The following is a 21,164-nucleotide window of genomic DNA, read 5'->3' on the forward strand; positions in this document are numbered from 1 at the left end:
CAGGAATAATAATTGGGACCTTGGGTTTGGCAGAATTCTCAAATACAAAACTAAAAGCAAAACTGATAAAAGCAAAAACTAATAAATTAGACTTTATCAAAATTGAAAACGTAAGCTCTACAAAGGGCACTGTTAAGAGCAGGGAAAAGGCAAGTCACAGGGGAAAATATGTGCAAAACAGTATCTAGTAAAGAACTTGTATCTAGAAGATATTAAAACTTTCAAAACTCAGTAACAACTTCTGTGCAGCAAGGGACACAGTCAGCAGAATGCAAAGGTAATCCATGAAATGGGAAAAAAACATTTACAAATCATATATCTACTGATAAGGGATTAATGACCAGAATATAGAAAAACTCCTACAATTCAACAAATAAAACCCCAATTAAAAAATGGACAAAGGAACTAGAAAAAAAAAAAAAGGAACTGAACAGATAGTAAATTGTTATGTGTATTTTACCACAATTTAAAAAAACAGTAAGTGTAAAAATTAATACACAGAAACCTCAATTAAAATAGAGTTAGGTGGCCAGCAGGGGATGCGCTTGTGCACTGTGTTATTAGCAGAGCCCAACAGGAATAACACTGACTTCCTCTTCCTGCCTGCCAGGAGCTCCACCACTGTCACAACTCAGCCAGGGAACAACCACAATACCCTGGGCTCTCCATTCCTCTGGTGGACTCACTGTTTACTTCAGCCCTCCCAACTTCCTTTTCCCCTCCATGAAAGAGTGCTCTTCTCCATTGTCTGCTGGGGTCCTGCACTGTCTCGTCATGGTTGCAGACCCTCAACTGCAATTCTTTGTTGATCCCCAGCAAACCCACTTTTGCCGGAGAAATAACTGTTACTCTATTTATTTAAGGTCAGTATAAGAAAACAAACAATTTAATTAAAAATAGGCAAAATATGTGAACACATTTTACCAAAGAATACTAGAGTGGGTAGCCTACCCCTTCTCTAGCGGACCTTCCCGACCCAGGAATTGAACTGGGGTCTCCTGCACTGCAGGCGAATTCTTTACCAACTAAGCTATCAGGGAATCCCTAAAGAAGATAGATATATAGATGACAAATAAGCACATAAACAGATATTCAACATCATTAAATCTTTAGAGAATTACAAACTAAAACCACAATGACATACCACAACATACCTATTAGAATAGATAAAAAGGAGGAGGAAAACAACACTCCAGCCCTGATACAATCAACTGTTTGTGAGGATACAAAGTAACTGGAGCCCTTATGAGCTGCTGGCTGAGATGCAGAATAGTACAGAAAGTATGACAGGTCCTTTGAAAGCTAAACATTCTCTTACCATAAAACCCACAACACTGCATTCCCAGGAGTTTACCCAAGAGAAAGGAAAAGGTATGAGCATACAAAAACCTGTGTACCAGAGCAGATTTATTCATAATTACCAAAGGTATCCAGGCTGAAGAATGAATAAGCGAATTATTCTATATTCATACAATGAAATGCTAACTCAGCAATAAGAAGAAACTAACTACTACTGATACAAGTCTATCACAGAGAAATCTCAAGTGCATCAGGTTAAGTGTAAGAAGCTAGTCTCAAAAGACTACATACTATATGAGTTCCTCTCATGTCATTCTAGAAAAGGCCAATGTACAGAACAGAAAACACCAGGGGTTGCTAAGTGCTGAAGGTGAGGGCTTGGGGCTGACTACAAGCTGCACGCGGGAGAACCTCAGGGTGACCGACTGTTGTACATTGTCTGCAGTGGTGGTTATGTGACTGTCACAGGGCTAAATGCGTTTGGCAGACTCAGGACTATACGTAAGGATGAATTTTAATGTGTGTAAATTATATCAATAAAAACAATGGAAGTATTAAGAAAATTAATGAAATATGATAAAATACTATCAAATTATTCTATAAACACTAGCCAATTGACTATAAGGCATGATAATATATGTTTAATCTGATTTAAATATGTTATCTATCAGGATATTTCAAACAAATTCAGGCCATACCTTAGCTCTATAAAGTTAAGGTTAGTATTATGATTTTTTTTTTTTTTTTTTTTACTATTTAGAGAGACACAAAAAAAATTGAGTATATTTTATCTGAAATCACTGTTTCTTTTCAAAACAATTAATTCACCCGTGAAGTGATGGGACCAGATGCCATGATTTTAGTTTTCTGAGTCTTGAGTTTTAAACCAATTTTTTCACTATCCTCTTTCGCCTTCATCAAGAGGCTCTTTAGTTCTTCTTCACTTTGTGTCATAAGGGTGGTATCATCTGTGTATCTGAGGTTATTGATATTTCTCCCGGCAATCTTGATTCCAGCTTGTGCTTCATCCAGCCCGGCATTTTGCATGATGTACTCTGCATACAAGTTGAACAAGCAAGGTGACAATACTTGACATACTTCTTTCCCAATCTGGAACCAGTCTGTTGTTTCATGTCCAGTTCTAACTGTTGCTTCTTGACCTGCATACAGATTTCTCAGGAACCAGGTCAGGTGGTCTGATATTCCCATCTCGAAGAATTTTCCAGTTTGTTGTGATCCACATAGTCAAAGGCTTTGGCGTAGTCAATAAAGCAAAAGTAGATGTTTTTCTGGAACTCTCTTGCTTTTTTGATGATCCAGTGGATGTTGGCAATTTGATCTCTGGTTCCTCTGGCTTTTCTAAATCCAGCTTGAACATCTGGAAGTTCATAGTTCACGTACTGTTGAAGCCTGGCTTGGAGCATTTTGAGCATTACTTTGCTAGCATGTGAGATGAGTGCAGTTGTGCAGTAGTTTGAACATTTAGAAAACTAAGATCATGGCATCCGGTCCATTACTTCATGACAAATAGATGGGGAAACAATGGAAACGGGGAGAGACTATTTTCTTGGGCTTCAAAATCACTACAGATGGTGACTGTAGCCATGAAATTAAAAGACGCTTGCTCCTTGGAAAGAAAAGCTATGACCATCTTAGACAGCATATTAAAAAGCAGAGACATTACTTTATCAACAAAGGTCCATCTAGTCAAAGCTACAGTTTTTCCAGTAGTCATGTATGGATGTGAGAGTTGGGCTATAAAGAAAGCGGACCAAAGAATCGATGCTTTTGAACTGTTAGGGTCCCTAGGACTGCAAGGAGATCCAACCAGTCAATCTTAAAGGAAATCAGTCCCAAATATTCATTGGAAGGACTGATGCTGAAGCTGAAACTCCAATATTTTGGCCTCTGATGTGAAGAACCAACTCATTGGAAAAGACCCTGATGCTGGGAAAGATTGAAGGCAGGAGGAGAAGGGGCCAACAGAGGATGAAATGGTTGGATGGTATCACCAACACGACGGACACGAGTTTGAGTAAACTCCGGGAGTTGGTGATGGACAGGGAAGCCCAGCGTGCTGCAGTCCATGGGGTCGCAAAGAGTAAGACATGATTGAGCAACTGAACTGAACTGAATTTACCCATTGCCTATCATGTGCAGATTCAAAGATTGACAAGATCGCAATTTAGGAACATGACTTTCCCCCTCTCTAACTTGCTAGTAATGGACACAGCGGGTAGAAACAGTATGTGTAAAACGTCTGTCTGTTCTCTCATCTCTTTCTGCACGTTCTCCAGGGAGAAGGGGAATCCGCAATCAGCTCTCTTCAGAGGGAGGAAAAGGGAGACCTATGGGCAGCATGACTTTATGCCAAGTACTATTAGGTGGCATCAGCCACATTTTACACCTGTGGAAACCGAAGTTTTAGAAGTGAGTTGGACCATGCGTGCTCATTTCTAAAGGGAAGCAGGCAGTGCTAGAATTCAAATTCCAAACAGGTTCATTTCAGACAAAGCTCTTACTTTTTTCTTTTAACATAAGTATTTTAAAGCTATCATTTACTTAATCCTCATTTCAGAATTTTCCATCTAGTTCTAGAGCCACATGGCATGTGGTATCTTAAGTTCCCTGACCAGGGATTGAACCCATGCCCTCTGCAGTGGAAGTGCAGAGTCTTAACCACTCAACCTCCAGGGAAGTACCACAAAGTTCTTAATCTTACCCAGATCACTGTAATTTGCTCTCTGACCATCTGCAAATGCTTAAGCAACAGCTTGGTTCTACATGTTTCAAAACAAGGAATATCTTTTAAGATTTTATTACTTGCATGACCTTGTTCAATTTTAAACCCCAAGCTTACAATATATACTTATATACTCAGAAACACTAACACAGTTTACACATTTACACCAGCATACGGTGTCTTTTATCTGATCACTCAAAACTTAAAATATAAACCACTTGATTTCTTAAGTCATGACTGAAAACAGCAATATACAAATAACAACCGAAAGGATATATGAAAAAGTAATCATGCTCACTTTTGACCTTAATAAAGAATTTATTGCAACTCTGATTTTAAACAAAGGATTATAGAAAAGTTCTTCCCCTTTCTTCTGGCTTCCTGACATCTGGCTTTCCTCTATTGTTTTCAGAAACTGCCAGGATCCTGAGTTACACGCAGATTATTTACTCAACAGAACTCACCCTGTGAAGTGTCACCGTGTGTTGTTCCCATATAGCTGTTTCCTCCATTGTTGTGTTCTGACAGAGGAAAAGAAAAACAGTTATCTTTTAAGAGAATGTCTTTCATAAAGTAGATGAGAACCTCTAGCAAACAATTTAGCACAGTAAAATACCAAAATCCATACTTTTAATATTAGGTACTCTGAAGAGCACTTAATAATTACAGAAATTTTTTGCTTGCTTCTGTTTTTGTTGTAAGAGACAGGAAAGTATACACAGGAACTTCCTTTGTTTTAACTTAATTTGGACAAACGCCACTCAACACTCACTTCAGGCCAGCTGAAATCAATGCTCAAGCTAATTCTGCAAGTTAACAGTGACAGAAATTAGAACAGCATTTTTAAAGTATCTAACAACATAAAAACATTTAAAAGCTTTCCTTACACTGTGCAAAGAAAGGAAACAACAAATACCTCTGAACTCAGTACTTATACATATTACAGGAAAACAGATAAGACCATTCGATAGGTTTGGTCAGTGGTTGCTTCAGTATCAGCTGAAACACTACTGCTCAACCTAGTTTCATTTTACTACAGAATTATCTTCACATTTTGTTTATTACTCTAAAGAAAAAAAAGGGTGGGGCTTTTCCAGTATACATATCATGCACACAAGCCCATAACAAAAGAACAAACAATTCCACCCCTCTCAAAGAATCCCTGGGTAAAATAAGTGATGCGAGCGCCCAGAGTTGCTGCTGCTCAAACGTCCGTATAATTCAGGTTCTTCTCCTGTCACAGCTTTTACTGAAGAGGGAAACAAATCACTATCTAAAGGATGGGCACTAAGGAATTTAGAGTAAATTTCTTATAAATTGGGTTCATTGCTCTTGGAAGTTTAAAGTAATTCAATCTCTTTTAGTGTTATCATTCTCTGCAGCTGGGGTTGCTGAACATATACAGACATTGACAATTTGTCTAAAGGCTTTCCAGAGTTATCCAAAGGTAGGGTGGAAGGGAGAACGCTGAGCATGACACTGCCAGGCCGTCGCTGTCACCCAGAGTTATCGACGTCTGTGCCACAGGTGAGCTTTCCTAGCACACTGCTGTCATGAGCATCATGAGAAGATATCCACCATGGGGCTGTGGGCCCACTTCTTTCCACAGCAAATTTAATCGAACATTAATGCCCCCTGAGAAAATGAATCCCTATAAAGAAAGCCCACTTCCCTCAATTCAGAGCCACTAGATTAACTTTCCTGCCAGATGAACGAGAGGCAAAGAAAGGATCCCTCTGTCCCCAACCATAGATAAGAACTGTCCACTAACGTTTTGTTTCAATCTTGCAGTCAAGTGCAGCAAAACCTCCTTTTAATGAGACCTCTACTGGAAACAAAGCTGTTTTGTTTTTTAAAAAAATGACAGAGACACATATATTTTAAAAAAATTCCTCCATCAATGTGACACAGTGATGATAGGAGTAATTCTGCTAAACAGAAAGAGTCCTACTAAATTACGCATGATAAAAATAATCTGCAACTGCCAGTTTGTCCAAGCTTAGCTGACTTATGAAAAATAAGAATTGCTTGCACGGCTCTAAGCTCATCATGCCTGGATCCACTTCTTTAATCAGCAGCACTGCTTTTAAATCCTTTCCTAACAAGGGCAAACTGAAAGTGATCTTACACCAGGAGAGAACCTCCATAACATAACCTCTGGAATGAAAATTTATTGTCCTGCATATAGTTTGAATGGCACATAGCTTTTCATTTTGTAAAAGAATATAAATCAAATGAGAAAATTCATTTAATGTGAAGGGAGGAAAAGTAAATTCTGAAACAGCTTGTATACTGTTACCTCATTTTTAACAGGATCACTTTCAAATAGAGAAAAGTTTAAACATGAATAGGAAAACAAAGGATATATAAAAGGATATACAGAATGTTAACACGATCATCTTCAAAGTGAGGGGACGATGGGGTATCTCTTCATTATGTTTTTTTTTCCTTTTCTTTCTCCATTCCCAATCAAAATAAATTGCCAAATATTTTAAGACACATTCATTAGATCCCACTTTGAACTTCAAATGTCTATTTTTAACTTTGCTTTTAGGAAAAATCAAGTAATACTCAAAAGATTACATTACTTATAAAAATTACTGTTAGAAAGGGGTTTATACAATAACGTCTTAATGTACAAGCTGCTGCTGCTAAGTCGCTTCAGTCGTGTCCGACTTTGTGCGACCCCATAGACGGCAGCCCACTAGTCTCCTCTGTCCCTGGGATTTCCAGCCAAGAACACTGGAGCGGGTTGCCATTTCCTTCTCCAATGCATGATAGTGAAAAGTGAAAGGAAAGTCGCTCAGTCGTGCCCGACTCTTAGCGACCCCATGGACTGCAGCCGACCAGGCTCCTCCATCCATGGGATTTTCCAGGCAAAGTACTGGAGTGGGGTGCCATTGCCTTCTCCGGTACAAGCTTCTAGATGAGTACAATAAGAGAAATTTCGATTATTTCACATAAGGGGAAAAATAAGAATTCTAAAACAATGGTTCTCAGCATTTTAATCAAAATTAGTATGTTTCTTCAGAAAAGCACACGCCTCAACCAACTCAATGGATTCCCCAGAATGGGTAACACAGCAGCTCACTTCTCTGATAAAGCCGAACACAGCTCAATTCACCAGAGGGAGACCAATGAACAAGACAGGGCCAAGAGAGAATGAAATATGCAAAAGGATGTTCAGTTAGGCTCTTAGCCTACACACTAAACCAAGGACATCTATAACATAGGTTGTTATGCCCAGCTCATCCTTATCGTTTCAAATACACAGAGGCACACGAGCATCCCCAGTTTAAACCACTGACCATGCCACGTCTCTCCACTCTCAGGCCTCTGGCTTCTGTCACTGGCAAAAGCAGCGAAACCATCCACTGCTGTCTGTCTAGGCAGATTTTATGAGGACTTCGGAAGGCACTGAGAGGTGAGTGGATGAGAACACAGATTTGTGAGAATACAAATATAGTGAGTGAAGTACAACGGTAGACTCTTAGCTGATGAGATTCAAGTCCTCACTGTAATTCTTTCCACTTTGCTCTATTTGACCATAAAATGCTGAGGGGTGGGGAGAGCAGATTCTTAAAGTAAGTCACTCAGTTTTATGAAGGCTAAAACTGAAATAAAGCATTTTTAGTACTACTAAATTTGGTACTTCAGAAATTTTGATACTTTAGAAAAAGAAGGAAGGGGATTTTCTCCACTCCAGGATTGTCTCCTCTGGGGTAGAGAAAAAGAAACTGGGGCAGGCAGGCAGGAAAATTTATTTTCACTGTGAGCACTTCTCACTTAATAGTGTTCTGCTAAGTTCATCTACTACTTACTCAAATAAGTAATTTAAAAACATCATCCTTATTATAAAATTGCTTACTACTCATCATTTTTCTTACTGGAAAAAACCAAATGCATAATTGTGTAAGTCGCACAAGGATTTCTGGTAAAGAGTCTCATTCCCCAAATATTCAGGCTTGTGGGGAGACCACAAGTAACAAAGTGTTGCTCCAATAAGAATGATTCCAGTACTATCACCCCTGTAATTCTGAAACATGCTGTTAAACAGAAAATGAAGAGGCCATGAACACCAAGATCAGAACCCAAGTCTGCCATTAAATAGGTAAGTAACCTTAGTGTTCCCCATTTAGGGAATGGGATACATCAACTCAAGGAGAAAGCCCTGTGTAGCTCCAAAATCCTACTAGGCTGTAATTCCAATTCCAAACAAGCTGCAAATTCATTAATTAGGTAACCAGTGTGGGCATCAAGAACAGCGACACTCTTAGCCACTGGGCTCTGAGTTCTACACACAACTTCAAAATCAGCATCCACTGACCAGAATTCCAATTTCTGAAGGAGCAAAAAGCTGCTTTTCAGAAAGTGCAAAGAGTTTGTTTGGTTTCTTTGTTCTAAGCTCCAACTGGCAAAGATACTACTCAGATCACCAACTGTGAAGGGCTTCCTGCCAAAACTTCAGATCCTAATTTTAGGCGGCTTCACTGTCCTTTCAGCAGATTCCAAGTGGTGGAAAGACAGGAAGTTACAAGAATGGACAGGACAAGGAGAACCTATATCTGTTGTTGTTGTTCAATCACTAAGCTGTGTCTGACTCTTTGCGATCCCAAGGACTGCAGCACACCAGGCTTCCCTGTCCTTCACAAACTCCCAGAAGATGCTCAAACTCATGTCCACTGAGTCAGTGATGCCATCCAACCATCTCATCCTCTGTCGGCCCCTTCTCCTTCTGCCTTCAATCCTTCCCAGTACCAGGGTCTTTTCCAGTGAGTCAGCTCTTCGCATCAGGTAGCCAAAGTATTGGAGCTTCAGCATCAGTCCTTCCAATGAATATTCAGAGTTGATTTCCTTAGGATGGACTGGTTTGATCTCCTTGCCATCCAAGGTACTCTCAAAGAGTCTTCTCCACCACCAAAGCTCAAAAGCGTCAATTCTTAAGCTCTCAGCCTTCTTTATGGTCCAACTCTCACATCCATACATGACTACTGGAAAAACTGTATCTTTGACTATATAGACCTCTGTTGGTAAAGTAATGTCTCTACTTTTTAACACACTGTCTATGTTTATCATAGCTTTTCTTCCAAGGAGCAAGTGTCTTTTAGCTTCATGGCTACAGTCACCATCTGCAGTGATTTCAGAGCCCAAGAAAATAAAGTCTGTTGCTGTTTCCATTGTTTCCCCATCTATCTGCCACAAAGTGATGGGACCGGATGCCATGATCTTAGTTTTTTGAATGTTGACTTTTAAGCCAGCTTTTTCACTCCCTTCTTTCACCTTCATCAAGAGGCTCTTTAGTTCCTCTTTGCTTTCTGCCATTAAGGGTGGTGTCATCTGCAATCTGAGGTTATTGATATTTCTCCTGGCAATCTTGATTCCAGCCTGAGCTTCATCCAGTCTCACATTTCACATGATGCACTCTGCTATAAGGTAAATAAGCAGGGTGACAATATACAGCCTTGACACACTCTTTTCCCAATTTGGAACCATTTCTTTGTCCAGCTCTAACTGTTGCTTCTTGACCTGCATACAGGTTTGTCAAGAGACAGGTCAGGTGGTCTGGTATTCCCATCTCTTGAAGAATTTTCCACAGTTTGTTGTGATCCACACAGTCAAAGGTTTTAGCATAGTCAATGAAACAGAAGTAGATGTTTTTCTGGAATTCTCTTGCTTTTTCTATGATCCAACAGATGTTGGCAATTTGATCTCTGGTTTGATTCCTCTGCCTTTTCTAAATCCAGCTTGTACATCTGGAAGTTCTCGGTTCACGTACTATTGAAGCCTAGCTTGAAGGATTTTCAGCATTACCTTGCTAGCTTGTGAAATGAGTGCAATTGTGTGGTAGTTTGAATATTCTTTGGTATTGCCCTTCTTTGGGACTCTAAAGAAAACTGACCTTGTCCAGAACTGTTGTGACTGCTGAGTTTTCCAAATTTGCTGGCACACTCACTGTAGCATTTTAACAGCATCATCTTTTAGGATCTGAAATAGCTCAGCTGGAATTTCATCACCTTCACTCGCATTGTTCATAGTGAGGCTTCTTAAGGCCCACTTGACTTCGCACTCCAGGATGTCTGGTTCTAGGTGAGCGAGCACACCATCGTGGTTATCTGGGTCATTAAGATCTTTTTTGTATAGTTCTTCTGTGTGTTCTTGCCATCACTTCTTAATAACTTCTGCTTTTGTTAGGTCCATACCGTCTCCATCCTTTATTATGCCCAAGGTTGCATGAATTGTTCCCTGAGTATCTCTAATTTTCTTGAGAGATCTCTAATCTTTCCCATTCTATTGTTTTCTTCTATTTCTTTGCATTGTTCACTTAGGAAGGCTTTCTTATCTCTCCTGGCTATTCTATGGAACTCTGCATTCAGATGCTTATATCTTTCCCTTTCGCCTTTGCCTTTCGTGTGTCTTTTCTCAGCTATTTGTAAGGCCTTCTCAGACAACCATTTTGCCTTTTTGCATTTCTTTTTCTTGGGGATGGTTTTGATCACTGCATTCTATACAGTGTCACAAACCTCTGTCCAAAGTTCTTTAGGCACTCTGTCTATAAGATCTAATCCCTTGAGTCTATTTGTCACTTCCACTGTATAATCATAAGGGATTTGATTTAGTTCATACCTGAATGGTTCAGTGGTTTTCCCTACTCTCTTCAATTTAAGTCTGAATTTTGCAATAAGGAGTTTATGTCTGAGCCACAGATCATGACGACCTATATCTGGGAGAAGACCAAATCCAGGATGGACTAAATTAAAAGTCAGTGTTCCCCAAATGTAGGAAAAATCTTAACTCCTTAACATTAACTGAGACATACAACCAGTCAAAACCTACCATCCTTTTGGCTGTAATTTTAAAACAATCCATTCATTTATTCAATCCAGACTTTGATGCTAAGTGCTGTGGAGGTCAAGAATAGAATCCTCTCTTCCTGAGGGGCTCAAGGAGAAGGTTTGGAACACTAGATAAATGGTGCATGAGGTGCCACAGCAGGTGGAGAGGACAAGGCTTGACTGAGAAGATAGGAGACTGAGTCCCCAAGAAAGCAAAATTTGAGTTTAGGCTTGAAGGATGACCAGGAAAGAAAGTGGGAAAAGATGGTTCCAGAGAGGAATCAGCATGTCAATAGGCTGCTGCTGCTGCACACAGAGCTGCTGCCATGTGGGTAAAAGAGCCACTGGAGCAGTACACCAAAGGTCTTGTAATGTCAGGCTAGCAACAGTGAGCTCAGTGGAAAGATACTAAGGACCCATTCTGACATCGTGACATGGAAGACAGAGTTGAGGCAGGGAGACCAATTAGAAAGTGGAAGTGAAGGAAGAGAAGCTAAAGATGATGGTGAGAGGCTTCTGAATTGGGACAGCTGCATGAAAAAACCAGAAGAGATGACAAATTCAGTTTTAGTCGCCTTTAAGTTGAGGTGCCTGTGGAATACTGAAGCAGAGAGACAGGCAGTAGGCCGGTGGATACAGGAGATCTGGTGTAGATAAGAATCTAGGGGTAATCTACAAAGTAGTTCTGAACCCAAGGGGAAAGCTCCAATTACCAAAGCACTAAGCTGACCCTGTGCAACATGAGTACTCTAAGGGGAAAAAGCAAGAACCACAGAGACTTGAGAAGGAACAGCCAGCAAGGAACTCACACAAAAATGGCACTTGGTAGTGAAGGACAGGGAAGCCTGGAGTGCTGCAGTCCATGGGGTCGCAAAGAGTTGGACACAGCTGAGAGACTGAACAACTGTCCAGAAAAGATGACAAAATAGAAAAATCAAGATATCGTAAAAGAATACAATTTTCATGTATTTTTAAACTGTTGGATCTTTCCATGTCAAACATGTATTTAAAATAGTTTATTCAGGGCCATCTCTTAAATAAAGCACACTGAGCATTCTTTGCTGACGACCGTGGTCCTCACTAGGAAAACCAAGCAGTAAACAGAGCAGTCACACTCCGGTGGCTGCTACTGGGCTTCTTCCTCTCTGAGCAGAGCTGCTGCACTCAATTGTTTCTGAATTCTCCTCCCCTATAAAGTGTTGGGTTTCTCTCTCTTTTTTTTTCAGCCTTCCATCCAAAATAAAAATAGGAAGCAAGATCACCTATTGAGATAAGGTGAGCCAGAAACTTATGAAGTACAGCCTAAGTTTTAGTGAATAAAACAGATGCCCCCATCCCTCTTTGACCTTTTCTTGTTGTTGTTCAGTCGAGTCCAACTCTTTGCGACCCCATGGACTGTAGCCTGCCAGGCTCCTCTGTCCTTCGAATGCTCCAGGCAAGCATACTGGAGTGGGTAGCCAGGCCCTCCTCCAGGGGATCTTCTCGCACCAGGGATGGAACCTGTGTCTCCTATCTTGCATGCAGGTTCTTTACTGCTGAGCCACCAGGGAAGCCCCTTTGACCTTCAGTTAAGCATTTAATTTCAAATGTGATCACTGCTACACAAATGAAGTAAAAAGAAAGAGACTAGTGTACACGCTAAAAAGTGGGGAAAATATATATTTGGATTGATCTGAAGGGCTGTTATGCAAACTTTCAAAACAGAGATGTCCTGTTCAAGAGATAATAAAAAAGATAAACCTGAAGTCAAATGAAGAGCATGAGGAATTCAGCAAACCTCACAAATACAAGATAAGAACTCGCTTAAGCGTAAGAACTAAAAATAACGATCCAAGTAACCAGCAGCAACTGAACCTCAACTGAACCTCTCAACCTCAACTGAAAGTAACAAAGCATCCAATTCTGCTATTTCAACTTCAGCTAAATTTTCTAATACATTGTTGTGTACACTCCTTGGCTGAGAATTTAGGAGACATCAGATACTGTTTGATGAGACGGATATGATTAAAAAATATCAAGAGCTAGACAAAAGATGTAAGTGGACCTAGAATTTTTCTGGTTGATCAAAGTTTAAGTAAGTTTACAGATAAATTGCCTATTTGCTGCTGTCCTAAGATCCAAGTGAAAGAATATCAGCTAATTAAGTCACCATTAACCATTATAGGTACACGAAGGGATAGTTACAGCACTCCCCCCAAAATCAGTGCTTTCCAGTTATTGGCAATAAAACTTCTTAGGTTGACATTTTCTAGTGACTGAAGATGGATAAAAGACCTTTCAAACTTTTTCCAGGTAGAAAGGGAAGGGAAAGGGGCCGCAGAGATGGGGAAGTGGTATTTCTGAGTGTTCTCTGTGCACCAGTCCTGCTTTATGGTACATTATCCTCCACACACTCAAGTCCTAGAGACAGGGATGAGTAAAAAAAGCAAACTGCTTTGTGTGTACACTAGGAGTGAATAAATGCACTGAGGATAATCAGAGGTGGGTTTCTATTGCTATAAATAAGAAAAGGAGGGAGATAAACTGAACTGTATGACGTGAGACTGGACTCTGAGGTATCAGTATAAACCCATGGTTTAAATACACATGTAGACATATACAGAAGAAACAGAGTCCTGTAGATCCACACATACACCCCTACTTCCCAGCTGTCTGCTGAGAGCCTAGCAGCACGAAAAGCCCAACAGCAATGAGCACGGCTAGCACAGAGACTTTAACTTTTAAATACTGGTCTCTAGTAAAACAAACTAGAATTTCTCAGAGAAGGGGTTGGCTGCAGAGTTGGGTCAGAGAAAATTCAGGATGAACCTGGAGTATCATGCAGCATTAGAAATGAAAGGACTGCTCAAAAAGTTATGGGAATTTGTCAAAAGAACACAGGAATCAGCAGCAAAGAGTTTCTAGAGGACAAATCTGGAATAACTTGAGCAACAAAATAATGATAATAATAGATTTTTAACCCATAAAATAACCCATGAATCCATATGATGTAATCAAATATGAAAATGGGAAAGGGACAGCTCTTTGTTAAGAGTGGAACTTCAATTAACAAATGTGAAAAAAAAAAAAAAGAAAGAAAAAAAAATGTGGAAGGAAAGGGGGCTACAGAATTACCATCAAGCAAACTCCACCAATTGCTGCAGATGAAGATCCACCCAGAGAGGATAAAACTGGTGGGTGAGTGCTTGAGGATTAACATGATTAGCACAGCCTCAAATCCTCTCCTCCAAAATATTTATAAATTAGAAATATATTAACTTTTCAGGAGAGAACATCATCGTAACCAAAGTAAACATTACCAACAGTAAGATGTATCACATTATGAACTCCTTGACATGGTGTACAACATGATATCAAGTATTTTATAGTATTCTTGCCAAAAATGCACCATCTCATCCCAGTGATGAAAACACAACGGAAACCAAACTAAAGAACGTGAAAGTCACTCAGTTGTGTCCAACTCTTTGTGACCGCATGGACTATACAGTCTAAGGAATTCTCCAGGCCAAAATACTGGAGAGGGTACCCGTTTCCCTTCTCCAGGGGATCTTCCCAATCTGGGATTGAACCCAGGTCTCCCACACTGCAGAGGGCTTCTTTACCAGCTGTGCCACTAGGGAAGCCCAAGAATACTGGAGTGGGTAGCCTATCCCCTCTCCAGGGATCTTCCCAACCCAGGAATTGAACCAGGGTCTCTTGCATTGCAGGGGGATTCTTTACCAACTGAGTTACCAGGGGAGCAAAACCAACCTAAAGGGCAGTCTAAAAAATAATCAGTTCTTTTCAAAAAGTCATTAACAGAGGGAAAACTGAGGATCTGTTACAGATTCAAAGACACCAAAAAGAAGTAACGACTAAACACAAAGTGGAATCCTAGAAGAGAAAAAGGAAGAACTAACAAAGTTCAAATGTGGTCTGTCATTTAGTTATTATTGGATCGATGTCAATTTCTTATCCTTGATAGATGTTCTACAGTTACAGTTATGGGAAATGTAGGGTGAGTAGAATGAAAGATACAACTCTAGTATTTTTACAACTTTTCTCTAACATTAACTCAAAAGTTAAAAGTTTTTCCATAAACAGAGACAACTTACAAACCGAGAAAGAATGTACAAGCACTTAATTTCTAAAACATACAAACAACTCATGCAACTCAATATTAAAAAAAAAAAAATCCAATCAAAAAACAGGCAGAAGACCTAAACAGGCATTTCTCCAAAGACATACAGGTGGGCAACAGACACATGAAAAGATGCTCAACCTCACTAATTGTTAGAGAAATGCAAATCACCTCACACCGTCAGAATGGCCATCATCAAAAAAATCTACAAACAATAATTGCGAGAGGAAGATACCTGCATGAACCCAGACTGTCATACAGTGAGGTCAAAGAAAAGCAAATATATAGTATAGCTTATATGCCCAATCTAGAAAAATGATACAAATGAATTAACTCGCAAAGCAGAAATAGAAACAAAGATATAGAAAACAAACCTATGCACAGCAAAGGGGGATAGGGATGGGATGAACTGGGGGATTAGGACTGACATAGATATACTATTGATACTATGTAGATTGGTATAAAAATGACAACCCACTCCAGTGTTCTTGCCTGGAGAATCCCAGGAACAGAGGAGCCTGATGGGCTGCCGTCTATGGGGTCGCAGAGAGTCCGACATGACTGAAGCAACTTAGCAGCAGCAGATTGGTATAAAGTAGATAACTAATGAGAACCTATTATATAGCACAGGGAACTCTACTCAATGCTCTGTGGTGACTTAAATGGGAAGGAAATCCAAAAAAGGGATATATGTGTATGTCTAGCTGAGTCACTGCGCTATACAACAGAAAGTAACACATTGTAAAGCAATTATACTCTAATAAAAATCAAACAAACATCACCCTAAAAACAGAGCTACCACATAATCCTGCAACCCCACTCTTGGGCATATATACAGGGATTAAAAGATACATGCCATTATATATTAAACAGGGGCCTACTGTATAGTACAGGGAACTGCAATAGCAGGATCAGCAATAGCTCATAGTAACCTATAATGTAAAAGAATCTGCAGCTAAACACTTGAAACTTGATATTATAAACCACTGTAGTTATATTAAAAGTAAATATTCACAGAGCCGAAAAAAAATAGAAGAAAGAAGAATGATAATGACAAGAGTTAAGGAGCTGAAGATTGCTGGTACCAAAAAAATGTCATCTTGATTACATCTGCTTTGAGCAGAACATCTAAGAAGTCACATTCTGAACTATCATATATAGGCAAATTCATCAAATTCCTAACAAAACCAAAATTATTCTTCCTTTAGATGATAAAGAAAATAATCAACTCACTGAAGGAACCTGAATGGGTAATTAATATATCAGTTTTGTGGAGTTTCTTATTATTCATTCTCCTCACTAAACCACTATTTGATTTTCAAAAAAAAAAAAAAATCAAAAGGTTTCAGAAAATCTTTTCAATTTCTAAATAATAAAATATATGAAAAACTATGCTATTTTTCTAACAAAGCACTTAATGATAAACAGCAAATTTGTACAAATGTGTACACTACACATTTCTTTAAAAGGTCACATCTTTAAAATCAGCCTCCTTACTCCACCTCAATCCTCAAACTAGACAAATCACAATGTCTGAGGTAAGGTCTCAGCTGCTTAGCCTCATGCAGGCTCACTCCCCTGGGCCAGACAGCTCACTAAAATTAAGGTGGAAGCAGCAACATATCAGGTTCAGTGAGAAGGAAGTAAATGCACCAGTTAGAATGACAGCCACTGGGTAGCTTAAGACTTCTTCCATACACAACAGAGAAGCAGCATGTTTGTTTTCACATAAAACTGGGCTTTTAAAGTAACCTCCGAAGTTTCATTTTACCTCAGACTTTCCAACCTGTGGAGCCTCTGGGCCTTCTCTTCTGTGTCAGTGGTCCCCTATCAGAAACATCCTGCCATCAAGAAGCTCATTCATCGAGCTGGACTTCCATTCCAGTAAATGCTTCATCCACTGCTTACAATCTTTTCATAACCTTATGCTCCTATTTCCACGGCAAATCTGTATTACTTTTTAGCTATAGCCACTTGGGGCTCTTATAGGCATAGTGCCTTTTTTTTCCTGCTTCACTAAGCTTGTTTCAAATATAAAAGCTTAATAAGCAAGTTTTAAATGTAGAAAAATATTCTGCAAATATCTAACACACACACACACACATATATATACATATATATATATTATTCACATTCAGAAAACACAAAAGAATTCCTATCAACAAAGACAGAGCACCTAACAGAGAAGATGGACTGGGGGCTTGAGGGGAGCACGTCAAACAAGGGGACATCAAAATGGTCAGTAAACATGTGGAAAAAGTACTCTACTTCCTTACTCAACAGGGTAATACAAATTGAAAACACAACTAAATGCACACACAACCACACAGGAAGCTTAAAAAAAAAAAAAAAAACAGTAATGAACACTCTAATCAGAACTCAGCACTGGTGGGAGTGCAAACTGGTACCACGGCTTTGGGAAACTGGCAAAACTAAGCATGTTGGATGATCAATCAATAGAAACATGTCCATATATGCACAAGAATTTATGTATAAGGATGTTCATAAAAGCACTATTTTTAACAGTCAAAAACCAGAAACAATCTACAATAATCTAGATGCCCACCAATGATGCAACATTCAGTCAATGGAATATTACAGCCATGAAATGAATAAACTCAACCTACACAATCCCTGGTGGCTTGGACGGTAAAGGAGCTGCCTGCAATGAAGGAGACCTGGGTTCTATCCCTGGGCCGGGAAGATCCCCTGGAGAAGGACATGGCTACCCACGCCAGTATTCTTGCCTGGAGAATCCCATGTACAGAGGAGCCTGGCAGGCTACAGTACATGGAGTTGCAAGAGTCACACACAACTGAGCGATTAATACACATAAGTAAATATGGATGAACGCTGCTCAATACTGGACAAAAGAAGCCACACATAAGAACATGTTTCCATTTAAGTTTAATAACAGGTTAAAAAAAACAAAAAACAAAAAACACCGCAGAAGAAAAGCTACTGGGGAAAACTATCCCTATCAAGTTATGGCCTCTGAAGTAAGACTCATCATAAGGTGCATCCACAATTAATGGTGTGACACTGAGGCATAAGTAAATAGACCAGTGGAATCATGGGAAAATTCTTAAACAGAAAGTAAAGTCGCTCAGTCGTGTTCGACTCTTTGCAACTCTGTGGACTACAGCCTACCAGGCTCCTCCGTCCATGCAATTTTCCTCCATGGAGTACTGGAGTGGGTTGCCATTTCCTTCTCCAGAGGATCTTCCTGACTCAGGGATCGAACCCAGGTCTCCCACATTGCAGGCAGATGCTTTACCATCTGAGCCACCTGGGAAACCCTACCTTCCAATAAATGGAAAATCAGTGTGTGAAAAAGGTAATGTCTCAAGTCACTGAAATAGAGATGCACTTTTTAATAAAATGCTGCTAGAACATCTGGGCTGTCACTTGGAAAAAACATACATTAGATTTATATCTCACCAAGCACAAGAATAACCTTCCAATAAACTTAGAGATCTAAATGTAAAAAATGAAATGAGAGATATACTAGAAGAAAACTTGAGTGGATTCCTCTTTAATGATGGTGTAGGCAAAGGCTTTCTAAGAATAACTCTATACGTAAGGGATATAAAATAAATTTAAGTACACAAAAAATTTTTAAAGTATGCCTGACCAAAATAGAAACATGAATATTTTCATTTCTTTAATTATTACTGAGTCTGAACATTGTTTCAAACCTTAATATCCTTTTTGTGAAATATCTTTTTCCCATTTTTTAATTGAGCTTTTGTTCTTCTCCCTGCAGTTTTGGATTTCTTTATGTATTAGAGCCACTGGCTCTCATACTCGGAAGCATGGTAGCTTCTCACACTTCCAAGTGTGAGAGCCAGTATGAGCCAGTATATCTAATACATAAAGAAATCCAAAACTGCAGGGAGAAGAACAAAAATTCAATTAAAAATGGGAAAAAGGTATTTCACAAAAAGGATATTAAGGTTTGAAAAGATATTCAAACTCAGTCATAATTAGAGAAATGCAAATTAAAATAACACAAAGAATCACAAGCTAAAATCAATGTCACTGGAAGAAATATCAACAACCTCAGATATGTAGATGATACCATTCTAATGACAGAAAAAGAGAAACTAAAGAGCCTCTTGATGAGGGCGAAAGAGGAGATGAAAAAAACTGGCTTAAAAACTCAACTTCAAAAAACTAAGATCATGGCATCGAGTCCAATCACTTCAAGGCAAACACAAGGAGAAAAAGTAGAAGCAGTGACAGATTTTATTCTCCTGGGATCCCAAATCACTGTGGATGGTGACTGCAGCCATGAAATTAAAAGACACTAGTTCCTTGAAAGAAAAGCTATGACAAACCTAGACAGGGTATTAAGAAGCAGAAACATCACTTTGCTGACAAAGGTATAGTCTGTATAGTCAAAGCTATGATTTTTCCAGTAATTATGTACTGCTGTGAGAGTTGGACCACAAAGGCTGAGTGCCAGAAGAATTGATGGTAACTATCACAGAGAAAATGCAGACCCAGAAATCCTACAGGACAAACAATTCTGTTCCTCACCAGTAAGACTGCACCACAGGCGGGCAGAACAGAGCCAGATGGGGGGAGTCTTACAGTTTAGAGACAGGAGACACACCAACCACAATGGGAGGTGTTTACTTGGATCTGGATTTTTTTAAAATATGTTTCAAGAGGAAATTGATACTTCAGACAAAAAAACTTCACAATGACTAAATGGTGGATTTTTCTCATTCAGAAGTTAAGTGTGGTAACAATATTAATTTTTTTTTTTTTAAAGAGTTCTTAGACTTCCCTGGTGGTACAGTGGATAGGAATTCTCCTGCAATGTGGGGGACACAGTCCCTGGTCTAGGAAGATCCCACATGCCTCAGGGCAACTAAGCCCATACATCACAACTACTGAGCCTGAGTGCTACAACTACTAAAGCCCACTCACCCTAGAGCCTGTGCTGTGATGAGAAGCCACCACAATGAGAAGCCGACACACCGAGACTAGAGCGTAGCCTGCCCACTGCCACGAGAGAAAGCCTGTGCATACAGTAATGAAGACCCAATGCAGTCAAAAATAAGTACTTTTTTAAAAAAAAAAACTACCTTTAAACAGAAAGAGTTATCTTTTAGAGATAGATACTCAATGCTTTGGCCACCTGATGCAAAGAGCTGACTCACTAGAAAAGACCCTGATTCTGGGAAAGGTTGAGGGCAGGAGGAGAAGGGGATAACAGAGGATGAGATGGTCGGATGGCATCATCAACTCAATTGACACGAGTTTGAGCAAACTACAGGAGATAGTGAAGAACAGGGAAGCCTGGTGTGCTGCAGTCAATGGGGTTGCAAAGAGTCAGACAGGACTTAGCAAGTGAACAAATTTAAGTATTAGCAGACGAAAAGACAAGTCTGGTATTTGCTTTGAAATAATGGGGGAGAGACAATACAGTGGGTAGAAGTATAGATGGAACAAGACGGCCATAACTGACAACTAGGCCTGTGATGCTAGTGTGGGGATTCATTGTACTCATTTACTTTTGGATGATCTTGAAATTTTCCACTTAAAAAAAATGGGGGTGAGGGGTGGGGTGAGGGGTAATTGAGGGGACTAGAAGTTAATTACTGAATCTAGGAAAGGCCTGACCAAGAATCTTGCGACAAGATGCCAAGCAGGTAAGCCATGCTTCAGGGGGCTGGCTCCTCCAGCAGCTGTCTCCTCTTTTGTAAGGACAGGCACACACGTTCCGGAGACGCACAGCAACTTCTGCGAGTTTCTAGGCTAAATGTAACCTGGTCTATGAGTAGTAATGAGCACCAGAGAGAAAACTGTGCCCCTGGTCTAGAAGCGGCCTCAGACTCTAATCAAATAGGCAGCAGACAAGAGGTAACACACTGTTGTGCAGGACAGGACAGGGAGAGCACAGGGTGTTTTCTGGGCTCAGAGCAAGGCTCTCGTGGAGAAGAGCTGGGCCAGAGATCTGGCCGCTCCAGCAGAGAAACAGCCACTCCCAGCTGAGGGCACACCCAGAGGAACAAGGTTGTCTGGAAGCCTAGCTTTGACCTTGCTTTTTAAAATGCAGGAAGAACCTGGCAGACTAGAAATGGCAGTTTATCGAATCACAATCATCTTCAGCAACCTCAACACTGACCTGACCAGACACACAAAGGAAAAGCACCTC

At 39.9% G+C, this 21,164-nt stretch overlaps 1 protein-coding gene across 8 annotated transcripts in view; it reads right to left on the minus strand.

The window, feature by feature from the left end:
* TJP1 (tight junction protein 1) overlaps positions 1–21,164 on the minus strand; it is a 259,464-nt gene that overhangs the window by 79,587 nt on the left and 158,713 nt on the right. For all 8 annotated transcript variants that reach the window (XM_070775278.1, XM_070775275.1, XM_070775274.1 and 5 more), the window contains one exon: positions 4,507–4,563. In XM_070775278.1, the coding sequence (XP_070631379.1) occupies positions 4,507–4,563 (57 nt within the window). The remainder of the gene's footprint in view (positions 1–4,506; positions 4,564–21,164) is intronic.

Source organism: Bos indicus, chromosome 21 (genome assembly GCF_029378745.1).
Source record: "Bos indicus isolate NIAB-ARS_2022 breed Sahiwal x Tharparkar chromosome 21, NIAB-ARS_B.indTharparkar_mat_pri_1.0, whole genome shotgun sequence".
Classification (NCBI taxonomy): Eukaryota; Metazoa; Chordata; class Mammalia; order Artiodactyla; family Bovidae; genus Bos; species Bos indicus.